The following is a 27,421-nucleotide window of genomic DNA, read 5'->3' as shown; positions in this document are numbered from 1 at the left end:
GAATTAAAAAAACATAAAAAGCATAATTCACTTCTGGAACTCACTAACACAAGAAATCACTGAGGTCAAGAGCTTGCAGGATTTCAAAAGGGATTAGGCATTAATGTGGATGATGCAAAGTTACATCATATATAATATTTTTCAGTAGTGGATATGAATGCTCATACTTTGGGCCCTCAGCCAATCATCAGATGGATTGATTTAAATCAGCAAGCAAGAAACCTTGATATAATTCAAAATAATCAATGTTATTGCATTGCAATAAATTGCATTTATTTATTTATGCATTGTTTTGCATTTGTACTTTTAGGTATTTTCCTAAATATTTAGATTTTTCATCTAAATTTAGCAGCTTCCTTTTTGATTGTTGTTGTTATCCAAGTGGTTAACACTATATCTATATACATTTATTCAAGTAATTATATAGCTTAACATTTATTCAGAGTTTTAATTTACATTTTTTATTATGTACATATTTACTAGGTGATAAAATCACTAATAAAAAATTAATGTCAAACTCTTGGATGAAAATTGCAAGTCAATTAATGCACAAAACAGTATTTTAAATTTGTTTTTTATTAGTTAAATAAAACTATAAGGAAAAAAAGGAAGTTTATCAAAACATGCTTTGCATTTAAAACTAACTGATGTATTAAACAATAGTGAATTGAAGTGATTGTTTCTGGTCACCATGTTCTTCACAATTTTAAAACTAGTAGATCTCATCCTCTCAACATTTAGCTTTTATTCATAGATTAGAAGAGGAAAACAAATTTTCCTGCTTTTTCAACTCCCAAATGGTATCTTAACATTTAACAACAAATCATAGAACAGAACTAGCTGAATAAAATAAAAGGAAGAAAATATTCTCTCTTCATCTGCAGAAGAGGCTACTGCTGTTAAAAGCTGGTTGCATTTCAACGAACTCTGGTTACGGGCACTTAGGCAGCGATTTCCAACAGTACAGCAGTTTGACTTTTTTGGACTTAACATAGATTGTCATAATTTCAAATTTAATTTTAAATAACTTTAAATTAAATACATTTTTATTTTTAAAAATAAATGTAAAATATCCAATTTTTAGTTTTTAAATCATCAGTTTTTATTCACTCAGCCAATGACTAACAGGGAAGTTAGAAAAAAAAATTCCTCTCAGGACTATTCCCTAATGGCCACTGTGAGGTTTCTTGCATTTTCCTCTGAAACATTTGGTACTGGCCATTATCAGAAACAGAATACTAGACTAGATGGACTATTAGTCTGATCCAGCATGGCAGTTCCTATATTCAGGATGAGGCTCATGGGCAGGTCCATTAGTACCGAAGTTAGTGATCTCAGATACCACATGCAGCACCAAGGTTCTGTTTCTAGGTCCAATCTTTTGCTCTCAGCCCAGGAAATCACTTAAGAAGGCTTACAATGAAGATGATCTGAAGCATCTCCTCTAGCTGATTTGTGAGCAACAATAATGAGCTCAGAAGGAAACTGCACCATCTTCTATGAAAGAAAGACAGATCTAATGTGGGGTAGAGGTCTTTGAGATTCCAAGAGGCACACAAAAGACTTGCTTAAAACTACTTCTCCCCCATTCAGAAAGTACAGTTTTGATAGTGATTATCCTTCCCATCTTCTTTTTGACCTAAAACTGAACTAAGAAGGTTCATAAAGTGTAGCAAATGTGACTTAATACCAGTGATTGTGGAAGCTTTGACACAATTTTCTACATATACCCATGTAAAACAAACTAGTGTATTTGAAGTTTAAATTACACCATTTTCACAGCTGGTCCTACGTTTATTTAAAATAAGAATACTGATGAGCGCTTGTTTAAAAATAGTTTTTGGGGACCCCCCCTTAGTGTTTTTTAACTCTGTATCATTTGTAATATCCACTTGAGACTTTGAAAATAAACTTTTTAATATTTACAGCTTTTGTTCTTCCTTATTTAGCAAACCTAGATAACATGCATACACAATCCAAAAGGGGGACTATATGATTCAGATGAGGGACAGAAGGATGCAAAGCCTTTCCCACTCTAGGTTGCTAACCAGTTTGAATCCAGCCCTGACCAGCAGTGACTTTGAAACTGATTACATTACAACTTTCAAATAGGTTTGTAATCAATGTCATGGTTGGCTTTAGATGTTTTTTGTCCACATACAACATGGTAATACTCTAGGAGTAACTAGGACAGCTCCGAGAGTTTCATTCCTGCCAGTGGCCTCAGATGTATCTCTTCCTGTAATTAAGTGGGCATGCTTTTTTCCCCACATCAGAGATGGGATCCCCTAATCACATCAGTGCAACTAGTTTGGCTTATCCTTTCTCCCTGTTCTCTGTGAAGGAGGATATACCAAAGTGCATTGTTCTATGTACTGTTGGTGTCACTCTGTATGTCCTCCAAGTCCTATGCCCTAGTGAAGCAAGATGGGATAGCTGCCCCGATTTTCCCAGAATGCATGGATACAAACACAAGCAGTGTGGCAGCTATGCACATGCAAACGGGATTGATACAGTTGTCTTGTGAAAAGCAGTGTACAGTACATGAACAAAACTCAGTCATATGTTTTATAAGCAGATCAAAGAAAGAGTTAGAAAAACATGGTTGTGCTTGTACCGTAGACAGAGGCAAAAGTTATTACAATTTGATGGCTGGAAAGTAACCTGTAACTAGGTGGTGTCGGTTCAGTTATTACTGGTATATACTACTGATGGCCATTTTTTCAAACAATCATCACTGTCAATACCAATATATATATATATATATTACCAATATATATAACCAATATAACCAATTTTGGCTAGTCTCAGTAGAGATACCAAGCCTGAACAGACCTGGAAACTGAACTATGATCTCACCCAGAAGTGGCTGAGGAACATGGATGCTGTAATACTGCTCCTGGTGGTATACCTATATGGAGGATGAATAAGACTGTCACACCACCATATTTAAAAAGCAATAAATTCATTGTGAAAAATACAGAAGCTGACAGTACACAACTTCCTCGCTTATGCATCACACTATAGAAATGCCATCAGAACTATTCACAGCTCTGAGAACAGCCTTTGCGGCTGCTACTCAGTCAGAAGAGCAAGCAACAAGTGCATTAAAACAAGTTTTACGTAGACTTTTCAAATATAATATCTTTTAAAATTATTTGTCAGAGGTGCTGTCATAAATATAAAGGGAAGGCTAACCACCTTTAAATCCCTCCTGGACAGAGGAAAAAACCCTTTCATCTGTAAAGGGTTAAGAAGCTAAAGATAACCTCGCTGGCACCTGACCAAAATGACCAATGAGGAGACAAGATACTTTCAAAGCTGTAGTGGGGGGAGGGGGGGGGGGGAACAAAGGGTTCTCTCTGTCTGTGTGTTGCTTTTGCTGGGACCAGAGCAGGAATGCTGGTCAGAATTCCTGTAAAGGGCTAATAAGCAATCTAGTTAGATATGCGTTAGATTCTGTTTTATTTAAATGGCTGATAAAATAAGTTGTGCTGAATGGAATGTATATTCCTCTTTTTGTATCTTTTTGTAACTTAAGGTTTTGCCTAGAGGGATTCTCTATGTTTTGAATCTGATTACCCTGTAAGATATTTACCATCCTGATTTTACAGAGGTGATTCTTTTACTTTTTCTTCAATTAAAATTCTTCTTTTAAGAACCTGGTTGCTTTTTCATTGTTCTTAAGATCCAAGGGTTTGGGTCTGCGTTCACCTATGCAAATCGGTGAGGATTTTTACCAAGCCTTCCCCAGGAAAGGGGGTTTGGGAGGATTTTTGGGGGAAAGACGTATCCAAACAGGCTCTTTCCCTGTTATACATTTGTTGGACGCTTGGTGGTGGCAGCAATAAAGTCCAGGGGCAAAAGGTAAAATAGTTTGTACCTTAGGGAAGTTTTAACCTAAGCTGGTAAAAATAAGCTTAGGGGTTTTTTCATGCAGGTCCCCACATCTGTACCCTAGAGTTCAGAATGGGGAAGGAACCTTGACAGGTGTGGTGGATCAAACAAAAATATTTATGTAGAGTCTGGACATTCCCAATCATATTATAATCAATGTTTACATAGATCAAATTTTAATCAAATTAATTAATATATTATTAATAGCATGTAAGGGATAGTAAGTGTCTTCCTAAAAACTGTTTACTAAATGTATTTACAAGGACTGAAAGAAAACTACTTGGAACCATACCCCAACATTGTCTTAAATTTTCCTAAATAAACTACACAATTTTAGAAGCTGAATATTGTAAAATTTTATTTATTTTTGTAGCACTTGTCCCCTTGGCAGCAATGCCTCATACTTTCTGGTAGCATAAAATTGTTTCTTTCATGAACTCCCAAGGTTTCCAGCCAAGAGACTGCAACATCAGCTCGAGGACCCCAGTAATAAAAGACATCCAATTCACTCAGCCGCAAGTATATGTATACAGTATTCTACAAATTAGACTGGCTAGCAGTGGCAGCATAACACAAGATGTGTAGCAATCATACTAAAGAGTACAGCTATTTTTAATCTTACTTCTCAAAAAAAACCAAGAAATTGATGCCACGTTTAGAACTGCAAAATCATCAATCATTTACCTCAGAGTTCCAAATTTACCAGGATATAAAATGAAAACAAATGCATTCATGTGGTAAAATTAGCACAATAATTCCCTGGGTAGCAGCCATACTATGCGCACAACACAGTCTTAAATATACAAATCCAATGACTGCTATGCCTGAAATACTTTTACTGCTACAGATCAGAATCTTTAGGGAACTATAATCAGGGCCCTTTGTATTCTGTGATTCTTCAGCTATGGGATCTGCCACTGACCCTATCTACCTCTTGTCACAGAAATGTGAGCCACATTCTCCATTTTCATTTAAAAAATGATTCTAGCTCTCCCAACTGTGAAGCCTTGAAAGCATTAAATTAGTATAATCCACTGCATTATTGTCTTCCTGAGTCTGCAGACAGTCTGAATCAATGAATCAGAAGTGTGAATATCCCTATATTAATTTCAGTGGCATATTAAGTCTAAAACCTGAAGATAATAGTTTAACTACTTCACCTATGATAATTCTAGCAGAAGCATAAACCTAGTGTGTTCATCCTACAATTTCAAACTGCCTCCCCCCCGCATCTCCAGATGTTAGGAGTCCCAAATGTTTCCTGCCCAGTTATCCCAGCCCCCTGACAAATTCTAGAATGCAATTAGGCATTGTCAAGATAACAATCTTTCGCATATTAAAAAATGAAAAATGTCAGGATAGTGTATAATAAACTGAATGTATCAAATAAACAACAGGGTTATCAGCTACATTCAATGGCACATTTAAATCGATTAAAAAAATTTCTACAAAAAGAAAAATGAAGCTGCTGCACAAGTTCTCATCTAGTGCAAAAACTGGTAATCATGAAGTAGAATTTAGGTCCATCTTGCCATAGAGAACAAGCGGTTTAACTACAACCTATTTTATATAAAAATTCACAATGGTAAATTCTGAAAAAAGCTAACAAAATGTAATGTTCCTGAAAATCCACTTGGGTTAATGGGCTATGCAGAAGACGGAAAGCACGGCGGTCCTATATTCTACTCCTATCGGACACTGACTCGTGTAATCCTTTGCACTGTTATAGCAATTTACCAGAATATTTTGTAGGTACTGTTACTTCCATTTTACAGATTGAGAATCTGAAGCTCAGAAAGGTTAAGTGACATATCCAAAGTTATATAGAAAATCAGTGCCAGAACCAGGACTCTTAACATCTGTCTCTTCACCTCCAGTCTCATACTTAATTCACAAACAAAAACTATGCTTAGTAACACTTAAAGTGACACCCCAGCCAACAAAATCCAAAGAACACAGAAAGAAGTATTAAGAAAAAAGTTTCCTGCGTTTCTTGCTATCTTCATATTGCCTACAACCCTGTCAATAACACATTCTAACACTCCATAAAGCTTTCACTTCCATCTTCAACAGATACTGAAAAGCAATACATATCCCAGCTTCAAACTTCCACTCTAACCCAAAACCTTAATGGTGACCTCAGCATTATTAATAATACCTAGCTCTTATATATAAAGCATATTAACTTAACAAATACGTGGATTGTGCAACAGTCAGATGTGCCAATCTAGTCACATAAAATACACACCAATATGCCACATTGCCAATAAGATTTGTGCAAGTTTGATGAAGTTGAGGTACATATTGTTTTTCAGTTTATGTTGGAGATGGAAGTGAAAGTCTTATGAAGTGTTAAAATGTGTTATTGACAGTGTTGTAGGCAATATAAAGCTGGCAAGGAATACAGAAGAATTTTCCCTTAATTTGTTATTTTCAAACTTTTAAGGTTTTGGATGGATGATATGTATACCAATGCAACCTTACCTATCCACTAAAAGCAGGGTTTTTTGGTTTTTTTTTTTTTTTTTTTTAAACTCATCAGTGGATAGCTCCCAAGGGTCAGGGAGAAGGAGAGCTGTACCTGCCTTGGAATCAGAAGGAGAAACTGCACTGCACTGCACAACCCTTCGTAACTGCAATGACCTTTCTGAAGGGTGTAAGAGGCTGTAACAAGCCTTAGAAAGTTCTGTATCTCTTATAATCATTTTATACCTGTTAAAAAGTAAGTAGGCCAAGAGCAACCCACCATATTTAGTAGTGGCTACAAAACCAAACAGCTGGAGAGAACCTCTATGAAGGAGTTTATACCGCTGCCTACTCCTACTTTTACCTCTCATGGACTTCTGGAAATTAGATACATCCAGGAGCTGCTGCAGCAGCAGGTCTGCCTATTGCGCTTTCCCCTCCCCTCGATCCCCCATCCTCAACACTGTAACACATAATTCTCCATCTTCAAACCTGACAGCATGCGACAGCCACCACCTTGGCTGACACCAGAGATTAACCAAAGATTTCCAGAGCTAAAAGCATGAGTTTTTACAGCTTGTGCTAAAAAGCCAGGCTTTCTAGTTGGGAGCTGTCACAGGCTTTAACCCAGTGGTTCTCAAACTTTTGTATTGGTGACCCCTTTCAAATAGCAAACCTCTGAATGCAACCCCCCCTTTATAAATTAAAAATACTTTTTTATATATTTAACACCATTATAAATGCAGGATGCAAAGCCGGGTTTGGAGTGGAGGCTGACAGCTTGCAACCTCCTATGTAATAACCTCGTGACCCCCAAGGGGTCCCAACCCCCAGTTTGAGAACTCCTGCTTTAACCCTATGTGAATCAGATACAAATGGGAGGTGTGTGTCTCTCTCTCACGCACATTCCAGAAAAAATAATAAAAAAACCAATGAAAAGTAAACAAAAAGATTTCTGGGTCTTTCAAAAGTGTCGGGCGGTTTGGATTTGACCCACAGCCTGCCTATTGACTACCCCTGGGTTAAATATGTGACACAACTGAAATGTGAAACATATTTTGTCAATTTACACTCTAATTTACAGATTATCCTAGTTCTTAAAGCGCAAAATCAGTTTTAAAGAGGTCTTCTTAATGTGTGACTTATACACATCGGTTTCAGAGTAGCAGCCGTGTTAGTCTGTATTCGCAAAAAGAAAAGGAGTACTTGTGGCACCTTAGAGCTTAGATGCATCCGATGAAGTGAGCTATAGCTCACGAAAGCTTATGCTCAAATAAATTTGTTAGTCTCTAAGGTGCCACAAGTACTCCTTTTCTTTATATACAACCATGCCATCCTCTCACATAGGCGAGCAGCAGGATTTGAATGCTGTGACCTTCAGATCCTCAGCTCAGAACTTTAATATTTCATGTACTGGAGTAATTACCAGCTGGCAGAGGAATATGGTTTATATTGGTTAGAAATAGAATAAGCAAAGTTGGAAGTCAGTCAGTCAGAAAGGCAATGTGGTGTAGTAGATATGACTAAGGTTTGCCATGTTGGAAACGTGGGTTCCATTCCTGACTGTCTGTAGTAACCTTGCATAAGCTGTATGTTTTCATACAGGGGAACTTGAACAATGTATTGAAGGTGAGGCCATAGACTTCTACAGTTGCATTATAATATTTTTATATTGTTTTCTATCCCATGGGTTCTCAATCTGGAGGTCATGAACATCCTCCTTTTCTTCGAGCTAAGTGGGAGGAGGGTCCTAAACTTTTTCTGTTGTAACAAAGGGTACTAGGAGGGAAAAGGTTGAAAACCATTGCTCTGTCCTTGTTTTAATTCAATCTAAATTTGTGCTTATTTGGTTGAGCATCACTGTGCATCAGTTTTTACCAGGTTGTTCTAAATTAAACCATTTAGGATTTTACCTTGCATTGTTATAGTTCATTTAGAACACATTAGTGTGTACAAGTAGTTCAAATGGTTATTTCTGATGTACATTCCTTGTACTTCTCTACACGGACTTAATATGCCAGCCTGTTGTCCAAATGCTTCTTGCAATCTCTATCCTCCCACTGTCTTTCTGCTTCTGATATACCTAAAGAATTTCTTGTTTATATCTTTGATTTGTACTTCAAATTCTCAAATAACCCTCCTAGTTTCAATTATATGCTTTACATGCTGTATCATATGCTCCTTTTTAATGGATACACTTTACAGAGACTTACATGTTTTAGCTTGAATAAACTCTTGTGCCTTTTCAATTAGCCCTACCATTTTTCTGTGCCTTCATGCTTTCTTTCTTCAGTGTCTATTTGTATATTTATGTATAGTATACATGTCTGTATGCACATAGCTTGCATAACTCCCATGAACGAGCATACATCTCCCTTTGTCTGTATTTGTAGTTTTGTTTGTCCACAATCTGTATATGCAGTGGTGGTGTAATCATGTTGGTCCCAGGATATAGAGAGACAATACAGGGGAAGGTATACCGCTTATTTATACTGGTGAGAGACAAAAGCTTTCAGGCTAACACAGCGCTCTTCTTCAGAGTAACAGAGCTCTTCTTACCAACACAAGTTGGTCCAATAAAAGATATTACCTCACACACCTTACGCAGTATTACCTCACATGCAGCAAGTCTCTGTATACAGCACATGTATCAACCTCTCTGTACGTTCATTTGTGTCCACATATACAGTGCACGTCTGTGTCTTTGTACACAGTGTAAGTGGGTGTGCCTTCATATCCCCCTCATACTATGTTTAGTTTGCATCTGTCCCCACATGCAGTGTGTGACACTGTGCAGCATATGTGTATCCCCGTTCTTGGCATGGCCCTGGATGCAGTTTACATGTCTCCATGACCCCCATTTCTCTGGTGCCTCTGTCAGACAGCGTTTAGTGTATGTTTCAGAGTAGCAGCTGTGTTAGTCTGTATTCGCAAAAACAAAAAGGGGTATTTGTGGCGCCTTAGAGGCTAACAAATTTATTTGAGCATAAGCTTTCATGAGCCGATGAAGTGAGCTGTAGCTCACGAAAGCTTATACTCAAATAAATTCGTTAGCCTCTAAGGCGCCACAAGTACTCCTTTTGGTGTATGTTTGTGTGCCTTTGCGCACCCCCCCATCTCCCTGGGTCATTTTAGTGCCCCCAGTACAATATGCATGTCATTATGTCCCACCCACAAGCCTCCCTAGAGACAGTGCACTTCCTTCTGTCACCCTCTCGCCAAGTGCACTATTAGTACCTCCGAAGATACACGGCACAGCAATGGCCTGTTCAATGCACGGCACTCATTGTGCCCCCCCTGCCTACCTGGGCCGAGTCCCATCCCCCCCAGTGCAGCGCTCCTGCCCCAGGCGCTGAGCACCCCCGTCCAGGAGCAGCTTCCCGAGCCCCAAGGGCAGTATCGATGCTCACAGCTGTACGGCGCGTCCCTATCTGTTGACAGGCAGCGCCCTGGCCCGGGTGCGGCCCGACCGTGGCCCGGGTGCGGCCGTGGACCCGGCCTGTCAGGCTGCGCCCGAACTCGGGGTACAGGCCCCCTTCCGCCGGAGGGGAGGGGCGGGAACCCGCGGGTCTCCCTGCCCCGCTCCCTGGGCGGCCCCTCCCGCCTGCGCGGGGCAGGGGGTGGCGGGACGGGGCGGGGGCCGGGCCGGTTCCAGAGAAAGAGGAGGAGACTCGGGCTCCGGCCCGAGCAGCGCCCGCAACAGCCAGGCCCGGCCCGGGGGAGGCGGCCAGGCCGGGGCGAGCTGAGCCCAGGAGCGGCTGGGCCCCGCGGGGAGGGGGAGGAGGCGTCGGGCCGGGCGGGGAGCGGGCGCGGGTCGCTACTCACTCTCGTCGGGCAGCTGATCCAGCTCCGCCATCTTGAACGAGCCGCGCCGCTTTTTCAAAGGCTGCCTGTCGCGGTGCATTGTGGGGAGGGGTCCGGGCAGTGCGCGAGGCGGCGCTGGCGGCTCGAACGCGGCGAGGAGCGCTCGTGCCGCTGGCCGGGCTGCTGCAGCGGCAGAGGCGGCGCGCGGGGCAGCCCCGGAGCCTCCTGCTTCCAGGCAGCGTGCACCGCTCTCAGCCTGAGCGCGCCACAGCAGCTGCAGGGCTCTGCACCCTTGTTATTGGTAAGCACCGTCCCTCTCCCCACGCTTCACAATGTGCTGGGGTCTCCCCCCCCCCACCCCGCGTTTTACTGTAGCGGGAGGGTGCCTTGGAGCTGGGCACCCTGAATTTAGGGAGGCAGGAGCCGCTTTTCATACTGTTATCGTTAAAGAACCACGGTCCTGTTCTAAGCAACCCTCCTTATGCCCTGGTTTTCCAAATAAGGCTCCCTCCCTCCTCTCCAAACGGTTCCCCACCCAGCTTATTTGCCCCCCTCCCCGCGAGCGGGTGACATGACCCTGGCAAGTGACGCTGTTGCGTGGCACTGCAGGGGAATCGAATCAATTTCGGTTTTAGAACATGAGTGGCCCTCCTAGGTCAGCCTAACGCTCCACCTAGAGCAGCGGCTCTCAGACTTCATTGCACCATGACTCCCTTCTGACAACAAAATTACTACCTGGCCCCCAGGGGGGAGAAGAGCCTGATCCTGAGCTCCATGGCCCTGAGTGAGGGTAGAGCTTGGGCTTCGGCTTCAGTCCTGGCTCCCAGCAAGTCTAAGGGTAGCCCTGGCAACCCCACTGAAATGGGGTTGTCACGCAATTTGGGGTCCCAACACACGGTTTGAGAACTCCTGCTCTCGGGCCTACTCTCAACCTCATCTAGTTGACTCCGCTTGCCCATATCTATGTGTGCAGGATGTCTAGTAAATGGTACTGACTGTCCTGCACTTCTAGTGGGATCTCAAGAGCACTGGCTATCCTGCCTAGTAGCTCTTGAAATTGACGATAGTCATCGGGTGAGGAGGAGAATGTTGATGACACAGCCATGTCTAGGGCCAACGAAGGGAATCTCCCTAGGTCCGTTGGCACCGTCTACCCCCGGTTCCAAGTGTTTACTTGATGAAGGGATGGGGTGGTAATAGAGGAGAGTCCTCCTGTGTTGACATAGTGAGGGCATAAGCTCTAGTATGGTCAACCGGGTTGATCCTGTTGTGTCAGTGCCCAAGGAACTAGATACCAGTGGCTCCTTGGCTGAGGTAAAGGAGGGAACTGCCACAGTACCATTGGAAACCTCTGTTAGTACTAGCTCCAGAACAGAAACGGCAGACTATGTCAAACAGCCAAATCCTCAGACTCAGAAACACTGGAGTCTGCACGAACTGTGGTGCCAATAGAGCTGGCGGAAGGGGATGCTTTAAAGGGGTATGGCCAATGCAGGAGAGGGGGCCCTCTGCGCAGGTGAGCATACCGGAACACAGGGAGACCTCACTCTTTCCAGGGCAAACAGTTTTGTGAGGTCCAGGATCATTGCCAAGTCTTCCCAGAGTTAGTGATACCCAGTTTCTGGCTGGGACCAGGACTGGTAAAGGGATGCGTCTCTTGACCAACAATTCACGGGACACTGGTAGAGCTGAAGCAGGAGGGGTACATGGTTCTGGAACCAGGACTGGTGGATCCAGTGAACAGATAAGCAGCCTCTTACTGCTCTTGAGAGCCTTGGAATACGTTGCTCCTCAGTGGCCAGAACTCATGGATGATGTAGCGTCCTTCTTGGATTTGGAGGAAGACTTACTGTGGGGTCCCTAGCACTGGTACTAACAGAGCTGGACAGAGGCTCCATGGTAGGGGGAGTGCTCTTAGATTTTTTCAGACTGACGTACAGGGTGGGGGGGTTCCCTTTGGCCAGGATCTGATTGCGACCCCATGGTAACCTTCATGAGGTGCTGTTTGAGGCAAAGAGCTTAGCCTTCCCATGTATGAGCAGGGAGGAAGAGGCAGATACTGAACATGGATGCAGTGTAGGCTTTCCCTAAACCATAGAGTGTTGGAGCTCCTTGCTCATGGGAAACATGCAAGGGCAGGAAGTGCAGACTTTGAATCCCAATGTTTTCGGCATAATCCAGTACCCAGATCCTAATGTTGGAAGGGTGGGAATTGTTTGGCCGGAAAACTGCCAAAGCGGCATCCCAAGTCCTTAATCCTATAAAACTTCTAGGAACTAGAAAATTACTGTAAAAACAATAAAATCCTAATTATGAACAAGAGTAAAATCAGTTTTTCTATAAAGTTTGGAAAATGGGCAAGAGGACAGCAGAAGCTCTGACGCGGTGGTGAGAAAGAACTGGAAACATGGTCTGTCTGCCCTGCTCTTTATCTCCTTGGGCGAAACCATGAGGCAGTACAAGGATGCCTGCGCAGACTGATAAGCAATAGTGTACTGTTTTGAAAAAGCTCTGGCTCTGGGTGTATGCGCGTACCCCTCAGTGGAATACAGTAGGAATCCTCACTCAAAAAAGAAAGGTGGGTTTGTACTGTTTGCCTAATTTCACACATTTGGATCCTTTATATGTGAGGCTTAAATAGCTGTAGTTATGAAAAATTCTGCAGTATGTAAGAGTAACTACTGTGATCTATGTGTTTTGGGAAGAAGATAGGAGGGGCTTTTCCAACAACCAGTGTGCTTAAAAGCAGTTTAGTTGAACAGAACAAACATCATTAGCAGGACAGACACAACAGTCTGAAACTTAGCATCCAGTCTCCATCTAAAAATTCAGAAACAATATTATCTAAAAAGAGAACCATTTAGCAGCCATTCTTCCCCTTATCTTCCAGTGACTGAGATGTATCAACACAAACATTCCACACTGCACAGTATGAAATGAAGTGATTGCAGGCGGGAGATGCAAAGGGAGATGGTTAGTTTAATTGCATTGTTTTATAAAGTGTTTGCATCAAATATATCAATAGAGAACGTCTGATCATTATAGTTACACTGCTTATTACTGCAGAGAATACTTTTCATCAAATGACTCACCTTGAGTAATATAGAAATAAGTGCACAAACAGCAGCAATATTTTGAGTCGAAAAACTGTTCAGTTTTTTTATGTTGTAAGAATATTTTCACTATTAAATGTTGAGTTTAGGTTCACAAAGCCCTGCAGGTCAAGATGTTCTAGGACAATCACTGCATGGATGTTTGCTTGTTTAGGATACCAAGAGTCTTTGATTTTAGACTATGGGTTAGTCTATGAAGTGAGGGACAGCCCATGGTGGTGAATCACAGACTCTGGATCTACAGACTCAGACTCACACAACAGTGTTAACAATAACTGTGTAAACGTTCAGGCTCAGGCTCTGAAGCCTAACAGTCTGTTTCTAGCTGTGTAGACGTACCTTATGTTATCCTGGAACCAAAGAAATTCAGAATTAAGGTTGAAACTAGCCATACCTCACCACTTCCCCTCCTTATTATAGTAAGTGTGGAATATGAGATTGTTCCCTGTTTGGTAAAACATGTAATTTTTTAAGCAAAATGGATTCTATGAAGGGTATACTTTAAATGTAGGATTTGCTTGGTTGTGTGGGCTAAGTTATGCTTTTAGCTACTTTTCAATTCTCCCCCCCCCCTTTTTTTTGTTAATTTTCTTTAAAAGATGCTATGGGGGCTTAAATTTTGTACCAAGAGTGACAACTGAAATTGTGGCAGAGTGTTTGACTGCTTCACACAGATGTTTGATTAATGACAATTAAATATCTTGAAAAAAATTCAGTTGAAACATAATTCTAAGTTGCAACTGGTAGCCATGCCTTAAGTGAAGAAGTCATCTACTTGGCAGTTTCCAATATAAAAATTTAGCTTGGTTCTGGCAAAATTTTTCATGGAAGTAGGAATTTGTATTCCCAGGAGTGGAAAAAGGCGACTAATAACTTGTTTGACTGGGACATTGGTGCTAGAACTTAATCTCCTGAACATGTTAAAAGGGTTCTGTATTCTCCTCTACTACACTTAATCCAAGTGTAAAGGCGTACACAGATAGGCCATCTGTGCATGATACTCCCTGCTATTGCAGATAGGGGAAATAATATTTGCTTATGAACATCCAGCCCCGCTAGGAGACAATTATAAGGCAACTAAAAGTACAGTATGTGTTTTTTTAAAATTGAAGGCATGGACTTGCACATTCCAACTGACATTTTAAAAGGTAACCTATAATTTTTGTTTTTGCTCCTCTTTTATAAAGGGCCCCCCTCCCCCCACTTGTTTTGCCATCTTAGAAATATCAACATCCCAACTCTGGTTTTGGACTAGCTGGGGTGGCCTCTATTAAGTCTATCCCACTGGATCTTTAACAAAGACTTTTTCAAATACTAAGTAGGCAAAATCCTAAAATTTTAAAACTATTAAATTCCGTCTCCTCAATTGTAAAACAATCTCTTGGCGCCTAAGATATTTGACGAGTTCACTAATCTTCACAAACCTCTACAACAGATTTTGCTTAAAATTTCCCTCCATTGCAGCTGTAATGGTGAGAGCGTTACTGTAGAAGACGTACTAGTGTAGGAGAGGTACATTTATATCACTGTGTCATCTAGACCCCACAGCATTAGAAAACATGGTGGCAAAGACACCAGCAGTTGCCAGCCCTCAAGGGAGCTAGACTGGAGGGAAATTTTAGGGAGGAAAGCTCACTCTGTAGACACAGCCAAATGGTCAACAACTGTTGTTAGGACATTAATTTCTAATATAAAAAAAATAGTACAATAAAACCCTTTTTAAAAAAAAAAATCAAAACACCCACTTCCAGAGTTCCCACATCCCCCTTTGCTGGTCCTCTTTAAGTTATTAGATCACAGGCTACTAATCAGCTGGACATTTCTATAACGTTCCATTCCTTCATCTGCAGTTGCTGTTGTTACAGATTTTGTGAAACACATCCCTGTTACACAGTATGTCACAAGAGTAAAGAACAACTACTTTATAATTTGGATTCCAGCATTAACAAGTTTTTACCTTTTGGCCTTTCAAGAAAGCTACTATACCAGTGCATTCAAGCATTTTATGACTTTTCATTTCTTGTGTATATGGTATTTTCTACAAAATGCTACCGATCCGGTCCGGTGCAGTTTCTGCCGGCATTTGATGATCACAGTTCTTAGGCCCCACACCTGAGCTATTCATTTTATTTGACTGTTCATGTCCTTTAATAGCATTTAAAAAATGCCGCAGCTTACATTCAAATGGTACCACGTGTGGTCATAGAGAGGAAAGGGGAAAACCAGAATGAAGATTTCAGATTCAAGCTTTATTGCATGACAATGGACCCATTTGTACTGACACACAAATTATAGTGAAAAACAGATGTCCAAAGTACTAGCAATCTATCAGTCTATCATTAGATGTTGCTGACCACCTACCTGATACAGATGGGAAATTCTGTATAAATTGGCTTTGCTCATTCTTTTAAGAGGCTCTAAAGGGTCATAACAGGCTATTGCACTTAATGGCCTGAGCATCATCCTGAAGTCCCCCAGAACCCACTCATCACCCCTATTTACCAGCTATGCAAGACACTGAGATAACGTAAATCACTGTATTTCACTATTACCAATGTGTTCTGCATCTCTTTTGCATATAGTGCAGATGATATTTCCCAGGGGCTGAAAAAAAATTAGCTCAACACTTATCCAAAGGGAAGATGGTGATGATGGGAGTAAGAACACACTTGGTGTCAGGAACTGAATGCTCTCTGGTCAGTAACAGTACTCTTGATGGACATTCTAGTGCAAGCTCTTCATCCTGCTGAATTCACCACTGTTCTAGGCCATTCAACAGAGGCTAGAAATACTTTGTTTCACTTGTGACTAGCCAGGAGACCATGCTCTTTTCCTGGAGAGGCTTGCCACCTCTAGGACTACTGTGCCACATTCTCAGTGGAAATGAATGCAATGGCCATACAGTAACTGAAGCCAGTTCATCATTCAGCATCCTGCCTCAGAATTGGGATAAATAAGACCAGTGCTCCACACTTTTTAGTGGCACCTGATTCAATTCCAGATGTACTTCAAGGTGTTGGACCCTGATCTTTAAAGCTATGAATGAACTAGGGACAAGTATCTCTGATTGCCTCTCCCTCAAGTAGCTGCAATTAATACGAACATTGCCTCTAGTTGTCTGTAGGCACTGAATTCTTGGTAGAAGGCTCCAAGCTGTAGAATTCCCCCCTCCTAAATTATCTCTGTACTTTAGCGTCTTCTGTTTTCACAGGGTCTCTTTTTCCTCCACAATTGAGATACAAAGTGGCTTGGCATTGTTCTATCTAATCATAGTTCTGCTACTCAGAATAGCAACTAAACCAAGCACAGGATATGAAATCTAGTTCTTTGTTGGTGTTATGCTTATGCCACCTAGAAACTACAGTAATAGATGCTTTAAAAAGTCCAAAAAAAAATAGCCAGACAGTAAATTTTGGACTATAGTGCATGAAGGTAGACACAAAAAACTTGGACAAAAATAGCAAATCATGTCTTTATAGCTAGAGCTTAAATTTATTTATATTTTAATCTTGTTATTTTAAGAGTGGGGAAGACAGCTGAGCAGATCTAACTTTCCCTTTTCTTACTCCCAAATCAGTGGAATATTGAATTTAGTGCCCAAAACTTTGAAAGCAAAAAAACACTTGTTTCAGGGGCCAATCCTGCAAAAAGCAGAGTATCCTCTGTGTTTCATAGATTTCAGTGATATTGGCACCTTGCAGGGTCAGGCTTTGGGTGAAATGGATTTTCCATGCTTTTAGATTAGAGCAGCCCGCAGGAAAACTGCCATAGCAATGTTAGTTTAGCCACACCAGAAGATGTTACCAGTCTTCTACATGCCAGTGTATGAATGAAATGGAAATACTTTTTGGGAGGTAGCCCAGTATTTGTTCAAAGGCAGAAACCCAAGCAAGCTGCTGGACAGATGTATGTAGTCCAGGAGTTCTCAAACTGTGGCTCGGGACCCCAAAGTGAGGTCACCAGGAATGGTGGGGCGTGGGCTTTGTTCCCCTTCCCCCCCTCCCCGCCATGGGCGGTGGGGCTTGGGGGGGCTCAGGCTTCGGTCCTGGGGTCATGTAGTAATTTTTGTCGTCAGGAGGGGGGTCGCGGTGCAATGAAGTTTGAGAACCCCGACGTCGTCCATCACAGTGGAAATATCATTCGTTATAGTCAAAGACATAGCCGACGGGATGCAAGATGTAGAAAAGAAATAACTCGGAGTTGGAGGCCCTTTAGTCACACAAGTATTTTCCCTTTCATTTATGTACACAGTGATGATTTTCTTTAAAAAAAAAAAAAAAATCAAACAAAAACTCTGTCCATAGGCTTTAATACTAAAGTGGTTTAAAGGGGAAGGATGGAAGTGTGGTTAAGATATTAACCTAGCGCACTTAAGAGAACAGGGTTCTAATTCCTGTCTCAGCCGGAGACTTCCCAAGGGAATTTGGGCAAATCACTTACCCTCTGTAGTCTAGTTTCCATCTGTAAAAGTGACATATTTCCCTTTCTGCTTTGTCCATTTAGATTATAAACTCTTAAAGGCAGAGACTCTCTCTTACCATGTGTTTAAGCTAGGCATTGTACAATGACCAATCTCAGCTGGGCCCTCAAGCACTACTATAATACAAATAAATACCAGATTTATTCTTAAATTGCTTCTGCTATAGTTCTCCTAATTCAGAAAATTCTTCATTTGGTAATACTTGCATAATTTCTTCCCAGCATATTTAAATTGGAATCATTCCTATTTTGATCTAAAATCCTTAACCCTCCAAAAAACAATCTTATTTAACTCTACAATTCCTTCTTTGAGAGTATTATGGTCAAGTGCTACCCTGTACTTACTCAACAAGTCTGTTCCCTGCATATATTCCAAGTCTTATCTGGTATTTTAGTGACAAAATAGATCTGCTATGTTTTCCCTCTCATGTTAGTCCTGCACAGCCAATACAGTTACAGGAAAGTGATTTACTCTGGTCCACACCATTAAAGAGGGGCTGATTATCATTTACACTAAGGCACTCTTATGCCACGTTAGCAATAGAATTACATGTATACCCACATTAAGGCCCTTCACATTGCTCTGGGAGTAAAAGGAACTTTGAGAGAACGAGGCGCAGAGCTTTTTATCACTGATGGCGATATAAGCCCAAAAATCACAACCATTTTCTGATTCCAGGTTGGGTATGCAAGGCTGACGTTTAGGATTTTTTTTAAAAGACTTGTCAACTGAGCAACTTTGGCATGAAGTCAAGACAGTCAACATAAAACCCCACAAAGCCAATTATTCAGAGCAGAAACATACCAGTGTTCAGGGGTTCGGTTCATTTGATTTGATCTATAGGAAGTTGCAAGGTAAAATACAATCACTGTGTTCAAGCTTATGATAGTTGGCATACATTGTAAGTCTTTAATTAAACAGAATATGCACTAGAGAAATATTTCCAAACTCAAATTCCATTCTGTAATGGAGATTTCATTGGACTGCAACCTGCTAACAAAAAGACTTACAATAAAGGACACTCCAGTGTCTGTCATTATCAGTTTCCCCCCCTATTCCCTTAACTCTTTGCAATACTCCTCTTCCCCTGGAAGGGGGAAGAGGCTGCTGCTGCACCCAGAGGAAGCACTTGGCTTCCCAGTTCCTCATGTACCTGCGCTCTGTTCCCCATCTCCTTTTCTGAAAGGAGCAACCAATCGGGCCACTCTCTCTCTCAAAAAAAAATCTGACAGTACCAGCTCCTCTAGTACCAGAGGCTCTTGTTTCCTTCCCATAGACCAACAGCAGCTCTCAGTGTCCCCTCTATTGGCTCTTCATTCCCCTTATTTATTCAATGCCAGCTCCAGCAGAAGCAGCCATATAGGCAGCCATCAGCCTTGAAACTCCTCTTTCAAAGGCAGTGGGACACCCCACGCGTTAGGAAGTGGATCTACTGTTTCCACACAACTATCTAATGACTGGAATGCAACAAACCCAACGGGAACTGTACTCTGCCTCAGCTGGTTTTTCTTTCACAGTGGAGCGGGGATGGATCTCACTGCCCATACAGTACTGCCCCACACCCCTGATTTGAGTTGCAGGTAAGGGCTTCAATACAACCACTTACACTTCAGGAAAAAAAAACTTCCACCAGCAAGCAGTTGAAAATCCCAGTGGATAATCCAATTTTACAATTCTACTGGGAACCATTGTGCACTGAACCCCAATAATTCAGAGGCAGCAATTGATATAGTTTGCCTTGCTTGTTGCATTAGCAACTGCCACTGTTCTTAGAACACTAATTGCAATCACACCAACTTCATTATGTAAAAATCTGGTCCACACTCTAAAAATCAAGCATTTTATCATTACTGTGGCTGCAGACATTATGTTATACATATTAGAACAATGCCCTGAATATGGACTTTCCTCTGAGATTCAGCAAATTTAAAATGTATGTATTTTAGCCCTCAACATGTGTAGTTTGTGAGTGAGTCATAGAAACAGGGTTATTAGTTATTTACTCCATGTTTTACACTGCATATATCAAAACAATGCAGAAATGGACAGCTCAGGATATTACGTAAGCAACATTTCAACACTAAGTCACCATGATCAAAAATCATGCCAGGTTGTTTTGTGGTCTATGGGAAGTGAGTTGGTCTCTATGGATTCAAGAGAAATACCCACATCACAAAAACTACCATATTTAGAACTAAAGGAATCTTCTGTTGACAGTTGCTCAAGAGTGGTCAAGGACAAAATTGGCCATGGAGACTGAACTTGCATTTCAGCCGAGGTCAGGGCAAGTGAAGCCTACTGTACCTATGCAACCATTTGTTCTGTGGATCAAAAGAACATCAGTCTACAGCAATGGTTCTCAAACTGGGATTCATGAAATATTACAGGGGGTTCTCGGGAAAAAAATCCCTAATGGGCGGACAGAACTGTCGCTAGGGTCCCCAGGCAGCACGGGGCCAGCATCCCGGAGCCCCTGGACTTCCAAGAGCTAAGCAGATCAAAGCAAGCATATCTATCACACTGAGGAGATTTAAACTTCACGACTCCTTATAAGAAACAAACAAAGGGAGGTGGATATTTTTTGTTTTTAAAATTAAATAGGCAGCTTGTATTGTTTTTAAAATTATTACGAGGAACAAGTTTAAGCTTTGTTGTAACGTGCGTTGTTTGCCTGAATTGCTCAAGACCTGAATCCTTGTGTAGGAGGAACTCTGAGTTTCCTTCTTAAATACCTTCATGCAGTTTTGCATCTGATACTCCTTGATGAAACGTAGGAGCCTTGTCTTATAACAGGCTTATTCAAAGTGATACAACCTACGAAAGTGAGGTCTTGGAAGAGTGTTGCCATTTTCATAATTAATACAAATACTGTAATGATAAATAATAATTAATAATAAATAGTGTGTAATAAGCATGTCATAAAAACAAATTTTATATTTCCAAGATCACTGCTTTTATAATTTATACTTGGGTAAAGGAGAAACTCCTTGGAAATATTCATTTTTAGGATGGGGTTTGCAAGACTTGACATTTTAGTGAAAGGGGTTCACAGGTTGTTAAAGTTTGGGAACCACTGGTCTGCAAGAATGTCCACACACCCTAAATCGCATGAAAAACTGGTATTTAAGGAGGTTTGTTGAGGCTAACACTGAACAAAACATAGCAACATGTGTTGGTGCTTTCCATGGACATTTACCACATTCAGCCTTGGATTAATCAGAAACTGCTTACTACTACCACCATCGACTGTTCATAGGAAAAAAAAATCTCAATGGGCAGTTCAAGTTTTCATTCCAACGTGGATTGAGAGATGCGTCCACAGGTTTTAATGTTCGATGTTTATATTTAGAGAGACATGGCGTGTTTAAAAGCATTACAAAAGAATACATTGAAACAATTAAAGCAATTCAATCATTTTGCAACATAAAAATAAAAGTTGTTAATATGAAATTAGCTTTTATTTTTACCTCAAAATAAATGGACGTTTAACATTTATTCAAAATCAAAACAGGAAGAGGATATTTTAAACAAGAGGGCAACTTTTTTTTTAAATAGCGCAACTATTTGTAAACTTTCATAAATTCCTTTTCCTCCCCAACTTCATTTGGTTAAAATCCCCTTCCTTTCCTTTTTTTTGGTCTACCCTCAATTCAAAGACACACTTGATAGCCCAAAAAATTAGAAGTGGCTTAAAACAAAACCAGGTATTCATTCTCATCAGAATTCAGTTCCATGTGCTGCCACATATTTATATAAAAACCTCTTACTAAAGTGATTTACTAAATTTGGATTTAGTAACCTCTTCTGCAACTTAGCTCTTTGATACCTTGATAAGGGAAGTCAATGCTGAAGCAGGTCAGAAGTCAGCACTAGAATGTAACTACATAATAACTCATTAACAGGGCTTCTAAATAGGGTTCACCAGAGTGATGTTTTATAGTTGAATTTCAGTTTCAGCAGATACTTCAGATTTACCTGAGCAACATCATAGACAATATATCTGGGAAGGAAACAGTGAGTTAAGGAACAGCTACTATAAAACAACAATATAAACATAACTTGGACTTCAACAGTATTTGAGTCTTGTCCTATGCAGATCTGAATGTAAAAGCAAGCTCCTGATGTCAAATTCAAGGTACATGCCAGTATTTCTGCTTATGTATTAGAACATTCCACACCCCCACCCCACATTTTGTTTCCTCCTTTTTAGTTTGCAATGTGTGAAACAGAAGTCTATGTTCTATAAAATTCTGACATTATCAACAAAATGAACAGTGCTAGACTCTGCAAATACTATAGGAAAATCAGCTTCAGCTTAAACTGAATCATGAACTCAGAAAAACAGAACCAAAGACCAAAATTAGGCACACCTAATTTCCTGACCCCACACAACCTTATTCCCCTCTCTTAAATCAGAGTATATTATGTAAATTGCTTACTTCAGAGCTCTGATCCAAAATCAGGAATAGGCAGAGTTACTAGACAGGAGAAGCACTAAAGAAAGTGTGATGGGAATCTCAAGAGACAAAACTGACTGACTTGGATCAGGGACTGCGTTTGCTGAAGATTATGTTTAGCCAATGCCATTCTTGTCTGCCAGGACCTCATGACACCAAGTCACACGCTCAGTTCAAGTATCAGGGACAAAGAAAAAGGTGTGGTCTGAACATGGGACTAGGGATCAGGAATTCCTGAATACTAATCATAACTCTCTTACTATTTTCCAGTGTGAAGTCATTTAATCTGTCTCAGTTCTCCATCTATAAAAGCAGAGAATACTTGCTGGCCTCACGGAGGGACTGAAAATGAAAAACAGTGCAATTTTAGCATTGCTGAAATGGACTGACACAGCCTGCATCACAGTTATTATGTTACTAAGTTTAATTAGAAAAATAAGGCAGTTCACCTTGTCAATTTTCTCAACTCTTAATGCTACAAACCTACTTCTAAAGATGACTCCTAAGGGGAAGTCTACACCATAGCACTACACGTCTGGTGAAGACGCGCTATGCTGATGGGAGAGTGCTCTCCTGTTGGCATAATTACTTCACCCTTGTTGAGAAGTGGAAGCTATGTCGGCAGGAGAACATCTCCCACCAACATAGCACTAGTATGGACAGAGCAAAACTGGAGGCGCTTTTTCACACCCCATAGCAACATAAATTATATCGATTTAGGCTGTAGCATAGATTCTCACTAAATCTGATGTAGATTAAAACTAATAGTGACAAGCTGAATGAGTAGCACATTAGGTGACTTGAATAAAGTTACAATTCAATTTCATGTTGTCAACTGAACTAAAACAGGAGTTATATTAAAAGCCAAAGTTGCCATATGCTCCCTGCTGCCAGCTCTTAAGATAGACAGCCTTGTGGTGAAACAATTCACCCAAGAGCAGTCAGCTGAGTTTCTGACCCGTCTAGAGATTGTTAATTTAAGAAGCTATTTGCTTAGTAGGATGGGAGGAAGCGTATCTAGTAGTTAGATCATCTATTTGGGAATCAAGACACACAGATGCTATCCCTGTTCGGACACGGACATACCATGAGTGCGGACAAATGAATTCTAGGTCTCAGTTTATCCATCCATCTAGAAATACTAAAAGGCTAATTCCCCCCCAAAGTGCTGTGAAGTTTAAATTTAAAATTGTTTACAGAGATTTGAAAGTGCTACAAAAGTGCAAAGTCCTGTAGTTAACATAACTACTCACTGTGTGTACTATTTCTTTTTATGCAGGGTTGATAGTGAGTTTCTTTAAACATTATTCTAAAATTGTTCCCCTTGTAAGAGGGACTCTGCAAATTGTAGCTTGCTAACCACTCCATGAAAGATCTAAAAGAAAAGGCTTCTGTATCTAAACTTCCTCTACATAATGGTACTTGCTAATAATTCTGCATGTTATAATACAGAGAAATGCTTTCCAGTTAAAGTGGAATGATAGTAAAGGATACTCATTATATAGAAGACAGGTATCGCTAATTCCAGATGGAATCCCATTCCCTAAAGGAATATCTACACCATCTAGAGTGATAGTGGCTGAAGGATCAGGTGCAGTTTTGCCCAAACCTATGAAAGAGAAAGATAGCGTTAATTATAAGTCTGAAATGTAGGCAAAATCTTGTTTGCTTAGTATTAGAAAAATTCTCACTAATGACAGTGTTACAGTCATTTATACAGTGCAATAGACGTGTATGATACTTTACAGACCATTACAAGCACATACCCCTACTCACAATGGCTTGTCATAAAAGACATTTGGGGAATCCTATGGTATGTCCAAAAAGAAAAGGAGTACTTGTGGCACTTTAGATGCCACAAGTACTCCTTTTCTTTTTTGCGAATACAGACTAACACGGCTGCTACTCTGAAACCTATGGTATGTCCAATCTCTCTGGCATGAAGTTTAAGTTTTCCTATTTCTTCAAAGGAAACAGTGTACAATTGCCAGATTGCCCATTCGCACTAAGAGCCCATTTCTGCTTGCACTAAAGTCAGAGGGATCTTATCCAGTTCCCATTTATGACCACTGAAAATCAAGCACTTCAGCTTCAGCACAGCCTCACTTGTACTGCAAGCCAGGGATTCTTCACCTTTTTTCTTTCTGAGCAACACGCCCCCACGCTATAAAAACTCCATAGCCCAGCTGTGTCAAAATAATTGGCTTTCTGCATAGAAAAGCCAGGACCGGCGTTAGGGGGTAGCAAGCAGGGCAAGTGCCTGAGGCCCCACACCACAGGACACTATGAAACTATGTTGCTCAGGCTTTGGCTTCAGTGCCCCGGGCTGCAGTCCGGTGCAGCAGGAATTGGGTTTTCTGCCCTGGGCCCTAGCGAGTCTAATGCTGGCCACACTTGGCGGTCCCCCTGAAACCCACTCACAGCCCTGCAGGGGACCCCAGACCCCTGGTTGAAAATCATTGCTGTAAACTACAGATTTATATCCCAAGAGATCTTAAAAGTGACAATGACAGTGTACAGACTATATTAAATATACTATCATCTCACTTTTGGCATTAGTAGTCCATTAGATTGTTATGACTGAAATAATTCAAAATTTAATTTATTTTTCCATTTGTGCTGGCTGCTTGGTTTAATTTCACACATCTTGGACACTTAAAACTGATGGGTCAAATTCCTGTGCTCCTGTATAAGCCCGTCCTTGACATACAGTTAATTTGGGGCCTAATGTACTGTATACTTAAATGGACACTTAAGTCAGATCTTTACTAGAGTTTATATCTTTAAAGATCAAAGATGCCTATCAGATCCACGTGAAGCACTTTGTTTTATCAGGGGCATTTGCCAAATGTTACTATTCCCCAACTTTGTGCGGATAATTCTCAAAATTCATTAATTCCCTCTAAATTCCCCTCTACAAATCCCCCAGAAAACAATAACTTTTTTTTTTAAAGTAGCATTGTAAGAACAGCAATCGTTCCAATTCCAGCTTTTATCAGTAACAGACTAAACCAGCTATTTATTCCCTGAATATTAAAGACATAAGAATAGCTCTACTGGGTCAGACCAAAGGTCCATCTAGCCCAGTATCCTGTCTTCCAACAGTGGCCACTGCCAGGTGCCCCAGAGGGAATGAACAGAACAGGTAATCATCAAGTGATCCATTCCCCGTTTCTGGCAAGACATTTTGAAAGTGTTATACAAAATCCTTTACACTATTGGTCTATCAAGTAACATCCTACCTCCAGCAATGCCCAATACCAGATACTTTAGAGGCAAGTACAAAGCCCCCAAACACACCTACTTTATTGTTCAGTGCTACACCTGGGAGGGAAATTCCTGCCTTTAGGCAGCCAGCTAACATACTATGAAGCATAAAACCCCTCCCCATCTGAAAATACATAAATACATTATTGAAGGTAATGTTATCCAATCCTTTTAAAAGATACAGCCATAGCACAAGACTAGACTATTCTTTTCACCAAGCAAAAGCTGTCAAAGTTTGTTACAGTTACCATCACCCTGATAATTTCTCAACTAAGCTTTACCTTTGACACTGTGTTTTCCCTTGGGCAACTTAGTTATGTGGGAAGCATTCTTTAGCTCATGCCTAGAAAGTAAAAAGAACAAGATTTCTAGAGAAGTTGAAGAGAACTTTCCTAATGAAAAATAAAGACATTTTGTTACGATACTATGAAGTTATTTTACATACTATGCCTTTAGAAGGCAATACCATTACAGCTTTCTTCCTTATCATAGTTATTACTATTTATGCTGGGTTTTTTTAAGGCAATATTCTCTATCTACAGCACAAATTTTACTCAAATTATTTGCTTATTTCAGGAGTTTCCAAAATTTTCCTAATTAAGAATGCTTTTAAATTATTTCCAAGCAAACTGCAACAGCTTCTCATTGTCACTTGGATGTAGAAGTTTGCAGCTTAGGTGCTACCTTCTACAACTCTGAGCCAGTTAACAACATACAAGTTACTTACATGTTTCCAAGGGCAACCTCTCCCAGTAAAATTAAGCCTATTGGGTCAGTCTGAGATGTGTGACAGTAGTTGGCACTCTTGGATACCATGTCCGCAAAATAGATACCTTTACCGAACATGTAACCAGTCTGGGAGTGGAAAAAGAAAAAGGTTATCAAAATAAAATCCCAGCTTCAAAGACCAAGCTGATGTTGAAACCATCTGCCTAGAATTCTCTCTGTATTAACTAGAAGAGTAATGCTACAAAACAACTCCCAAGCACTGTTTGAGGTGTAATTCATTGGCAAACTTATAGACATGTTGCTCAGCAACCATTCTTTCTGGACAGCTTGAATAGCATTACATGTTCACAAAGGTCATCTGTCCCCTACTTATCTAGACATTTTCTTCTTTAGGCTCTTACCAATAGTGGCCCCAGGAGACCAGATGGATGGAGGGGGCAAAAGGTGTCAAGAGGAACAGGATGAGTGGCACAACAATTATTTTTATGCACTTGTTTAACAAGTAGCATTTTACATACCACAGGAGCTTCAGGTGGAGCTATTCGGAGACCCTGCGAGAAGATGCCAGCAAAGTTGGTAGCGCGGGAGCCATGCCAGAGCAGCTGGCGATTATGAAGCTGTCTGAACGGTTTGTAACGCTGATTTTCTCCTTCACGTTCAATCTTGAAGATCTTTATCATTTTAAAGAGAGAGAAAGGAAAATAAAAATCTCATGGTTAATTGGCGTATGGCAAGGCGGTCTGATCTAGAAAATGGATTAATCTGTGCTAGGAAAGTTAACATACTAAGAGAAGCAAACTTCCTACTGTTTTCATACTGTCATAATCTAACTCCAGCAGCCAGTTATCTATAGCAAAGGTTACACCAGGACATTTCATTACACGTTATTTCCCCTAAGTGCTAGGCATAAGCAGATTCAAGGGGGTCCCCCTTTGCTTTTTGAGAATGTATTGGGGGAAAGGAGGCACCAAAATATTCCTTCGTAGGGCTCCGAGTGGGCTAGCACACCACCTCTGTTCCCCAACCCCTCTACTTTTTATTGCTCACAGCTTTCTGAATAATTCTCCTTTGGGGCTGAAATTTTCCAGCTTTCTCTCAGGCCAACAGGTGATTTTCCCCCTGGATTTATTAAGAGACAAATGAAAATAAAGACATCTTGACAGCAAGAAATGTCTAAAAACTTAGATTTGAAAATTCCTCCCCAGCTT

General features: G+C 40.8%; 2 protein-coding genes and 1 long non-coding RNA gene across 8 annotated transcripts in view; 1 reads left to right on the top strand and 2 right to left on the bottom strand.

The window, feature by feature from the left end:
- Positions 1-10,282, bottom strand: part of LIN9 (lin-9 DREAM MuvB core complex component) — a 63,231-nt gene extending 52,949 nt beyond the window's left edge. For 2 of the 4 annotated variants that reach the window (XM_038394581.2, XM_038394582.2), the window contains exon 1: positions 10,189-10,282. In XM_038394581.2, the coding sequence (XP_038250509.1) occupies positions 10,189-10,267 (79 nt within the window). In that variant the 5' untranslated portion in view covers positions 10,268-10,282. Of the gene's footprint in view, positions 1-2,859; positions 2,891-10,188 lie in introns of those variants that run through there. The other 2 variants (XM_038394583.1, XM_038394584.2) reach the window with 2 other exon arrangements.
- Positions 10,283-10,330: 48 nt separating this feature from the next.
- Positions 10,331-27,421, top strand: part of LOC119852806 — a 32,242-nt gene continuing 15,151 nt past the window's right edge. Inside the window, exons 1-2 of one of the 2 annotated variants that reach the window (XR_005291838.2) lie at positions 10,331-10,468; positions 26,607-26,841. This is a non-coding gene — a long non-coding RNA (uncharacterized LOC119852806). Of the gene's footprint in view, positions 10,469-26,606; positions 26,938-27,421 lie in introns of those variants that run through there. The other variant, XR_006280207.1, reaches the window with a different exon arrangement.
- The window catches only part of PARP1 (poly(ADP-ribose) polymerase 1), a 56,078-nt gene continuing 49,702 nt past the window's right edge, over positions 21,046-27,421 (bottom strand). For both annotated transcript variants that reach the window (XM_038394578.2, XM_043511668.1), the window contains exons 19-23: positions 26,732-26,884; positions 26,212-26,339; positions 25,766-25,827; positions 23,712-23,826; positions 21,046-21,760 (exon numbers count right to left, since the gene is read on the bottom strand). In XM_038394578.2, coding sequence (XP_038250506.1) covers positions 21,679-21,760; positions 23,712-23,826; positions 25,766-25,827; positions 26,212-26,339; positions 26,732-26,884 — 540 coding nt within the window. In that variant the 3' untranslated portion in view covers positions 21,046-21,678. The remainder of the gene's footprint in view (positions 21,761-23,711; positions 23,827-25,765; positions 25,828-26,211; positions 26,340-26,731; positions 26,885-27,421) is intronic.

The sequence above is a fragment of the Dermochelys coriacea genome, chromosome 3 (genome assembly GCF_009764565.3).
Source record: "Dermochelys coriacea isolate rDerCor1 chromosome 3, rDerCor1.pri.v4, whole genome shotgun sequence".
NCBI classification, from domain to species: domain Eukaryota; kingdom Metazoa; phylum Chordata; order Testudines; family Dermochelyidae; genus Dermochelys; species Dermochelys coriacea.
The sequence above is the reverse complement of the archived record's forward strand: the minus strand, read 5'-3'. Positions and strand labels throughout refer to the sequence as shown.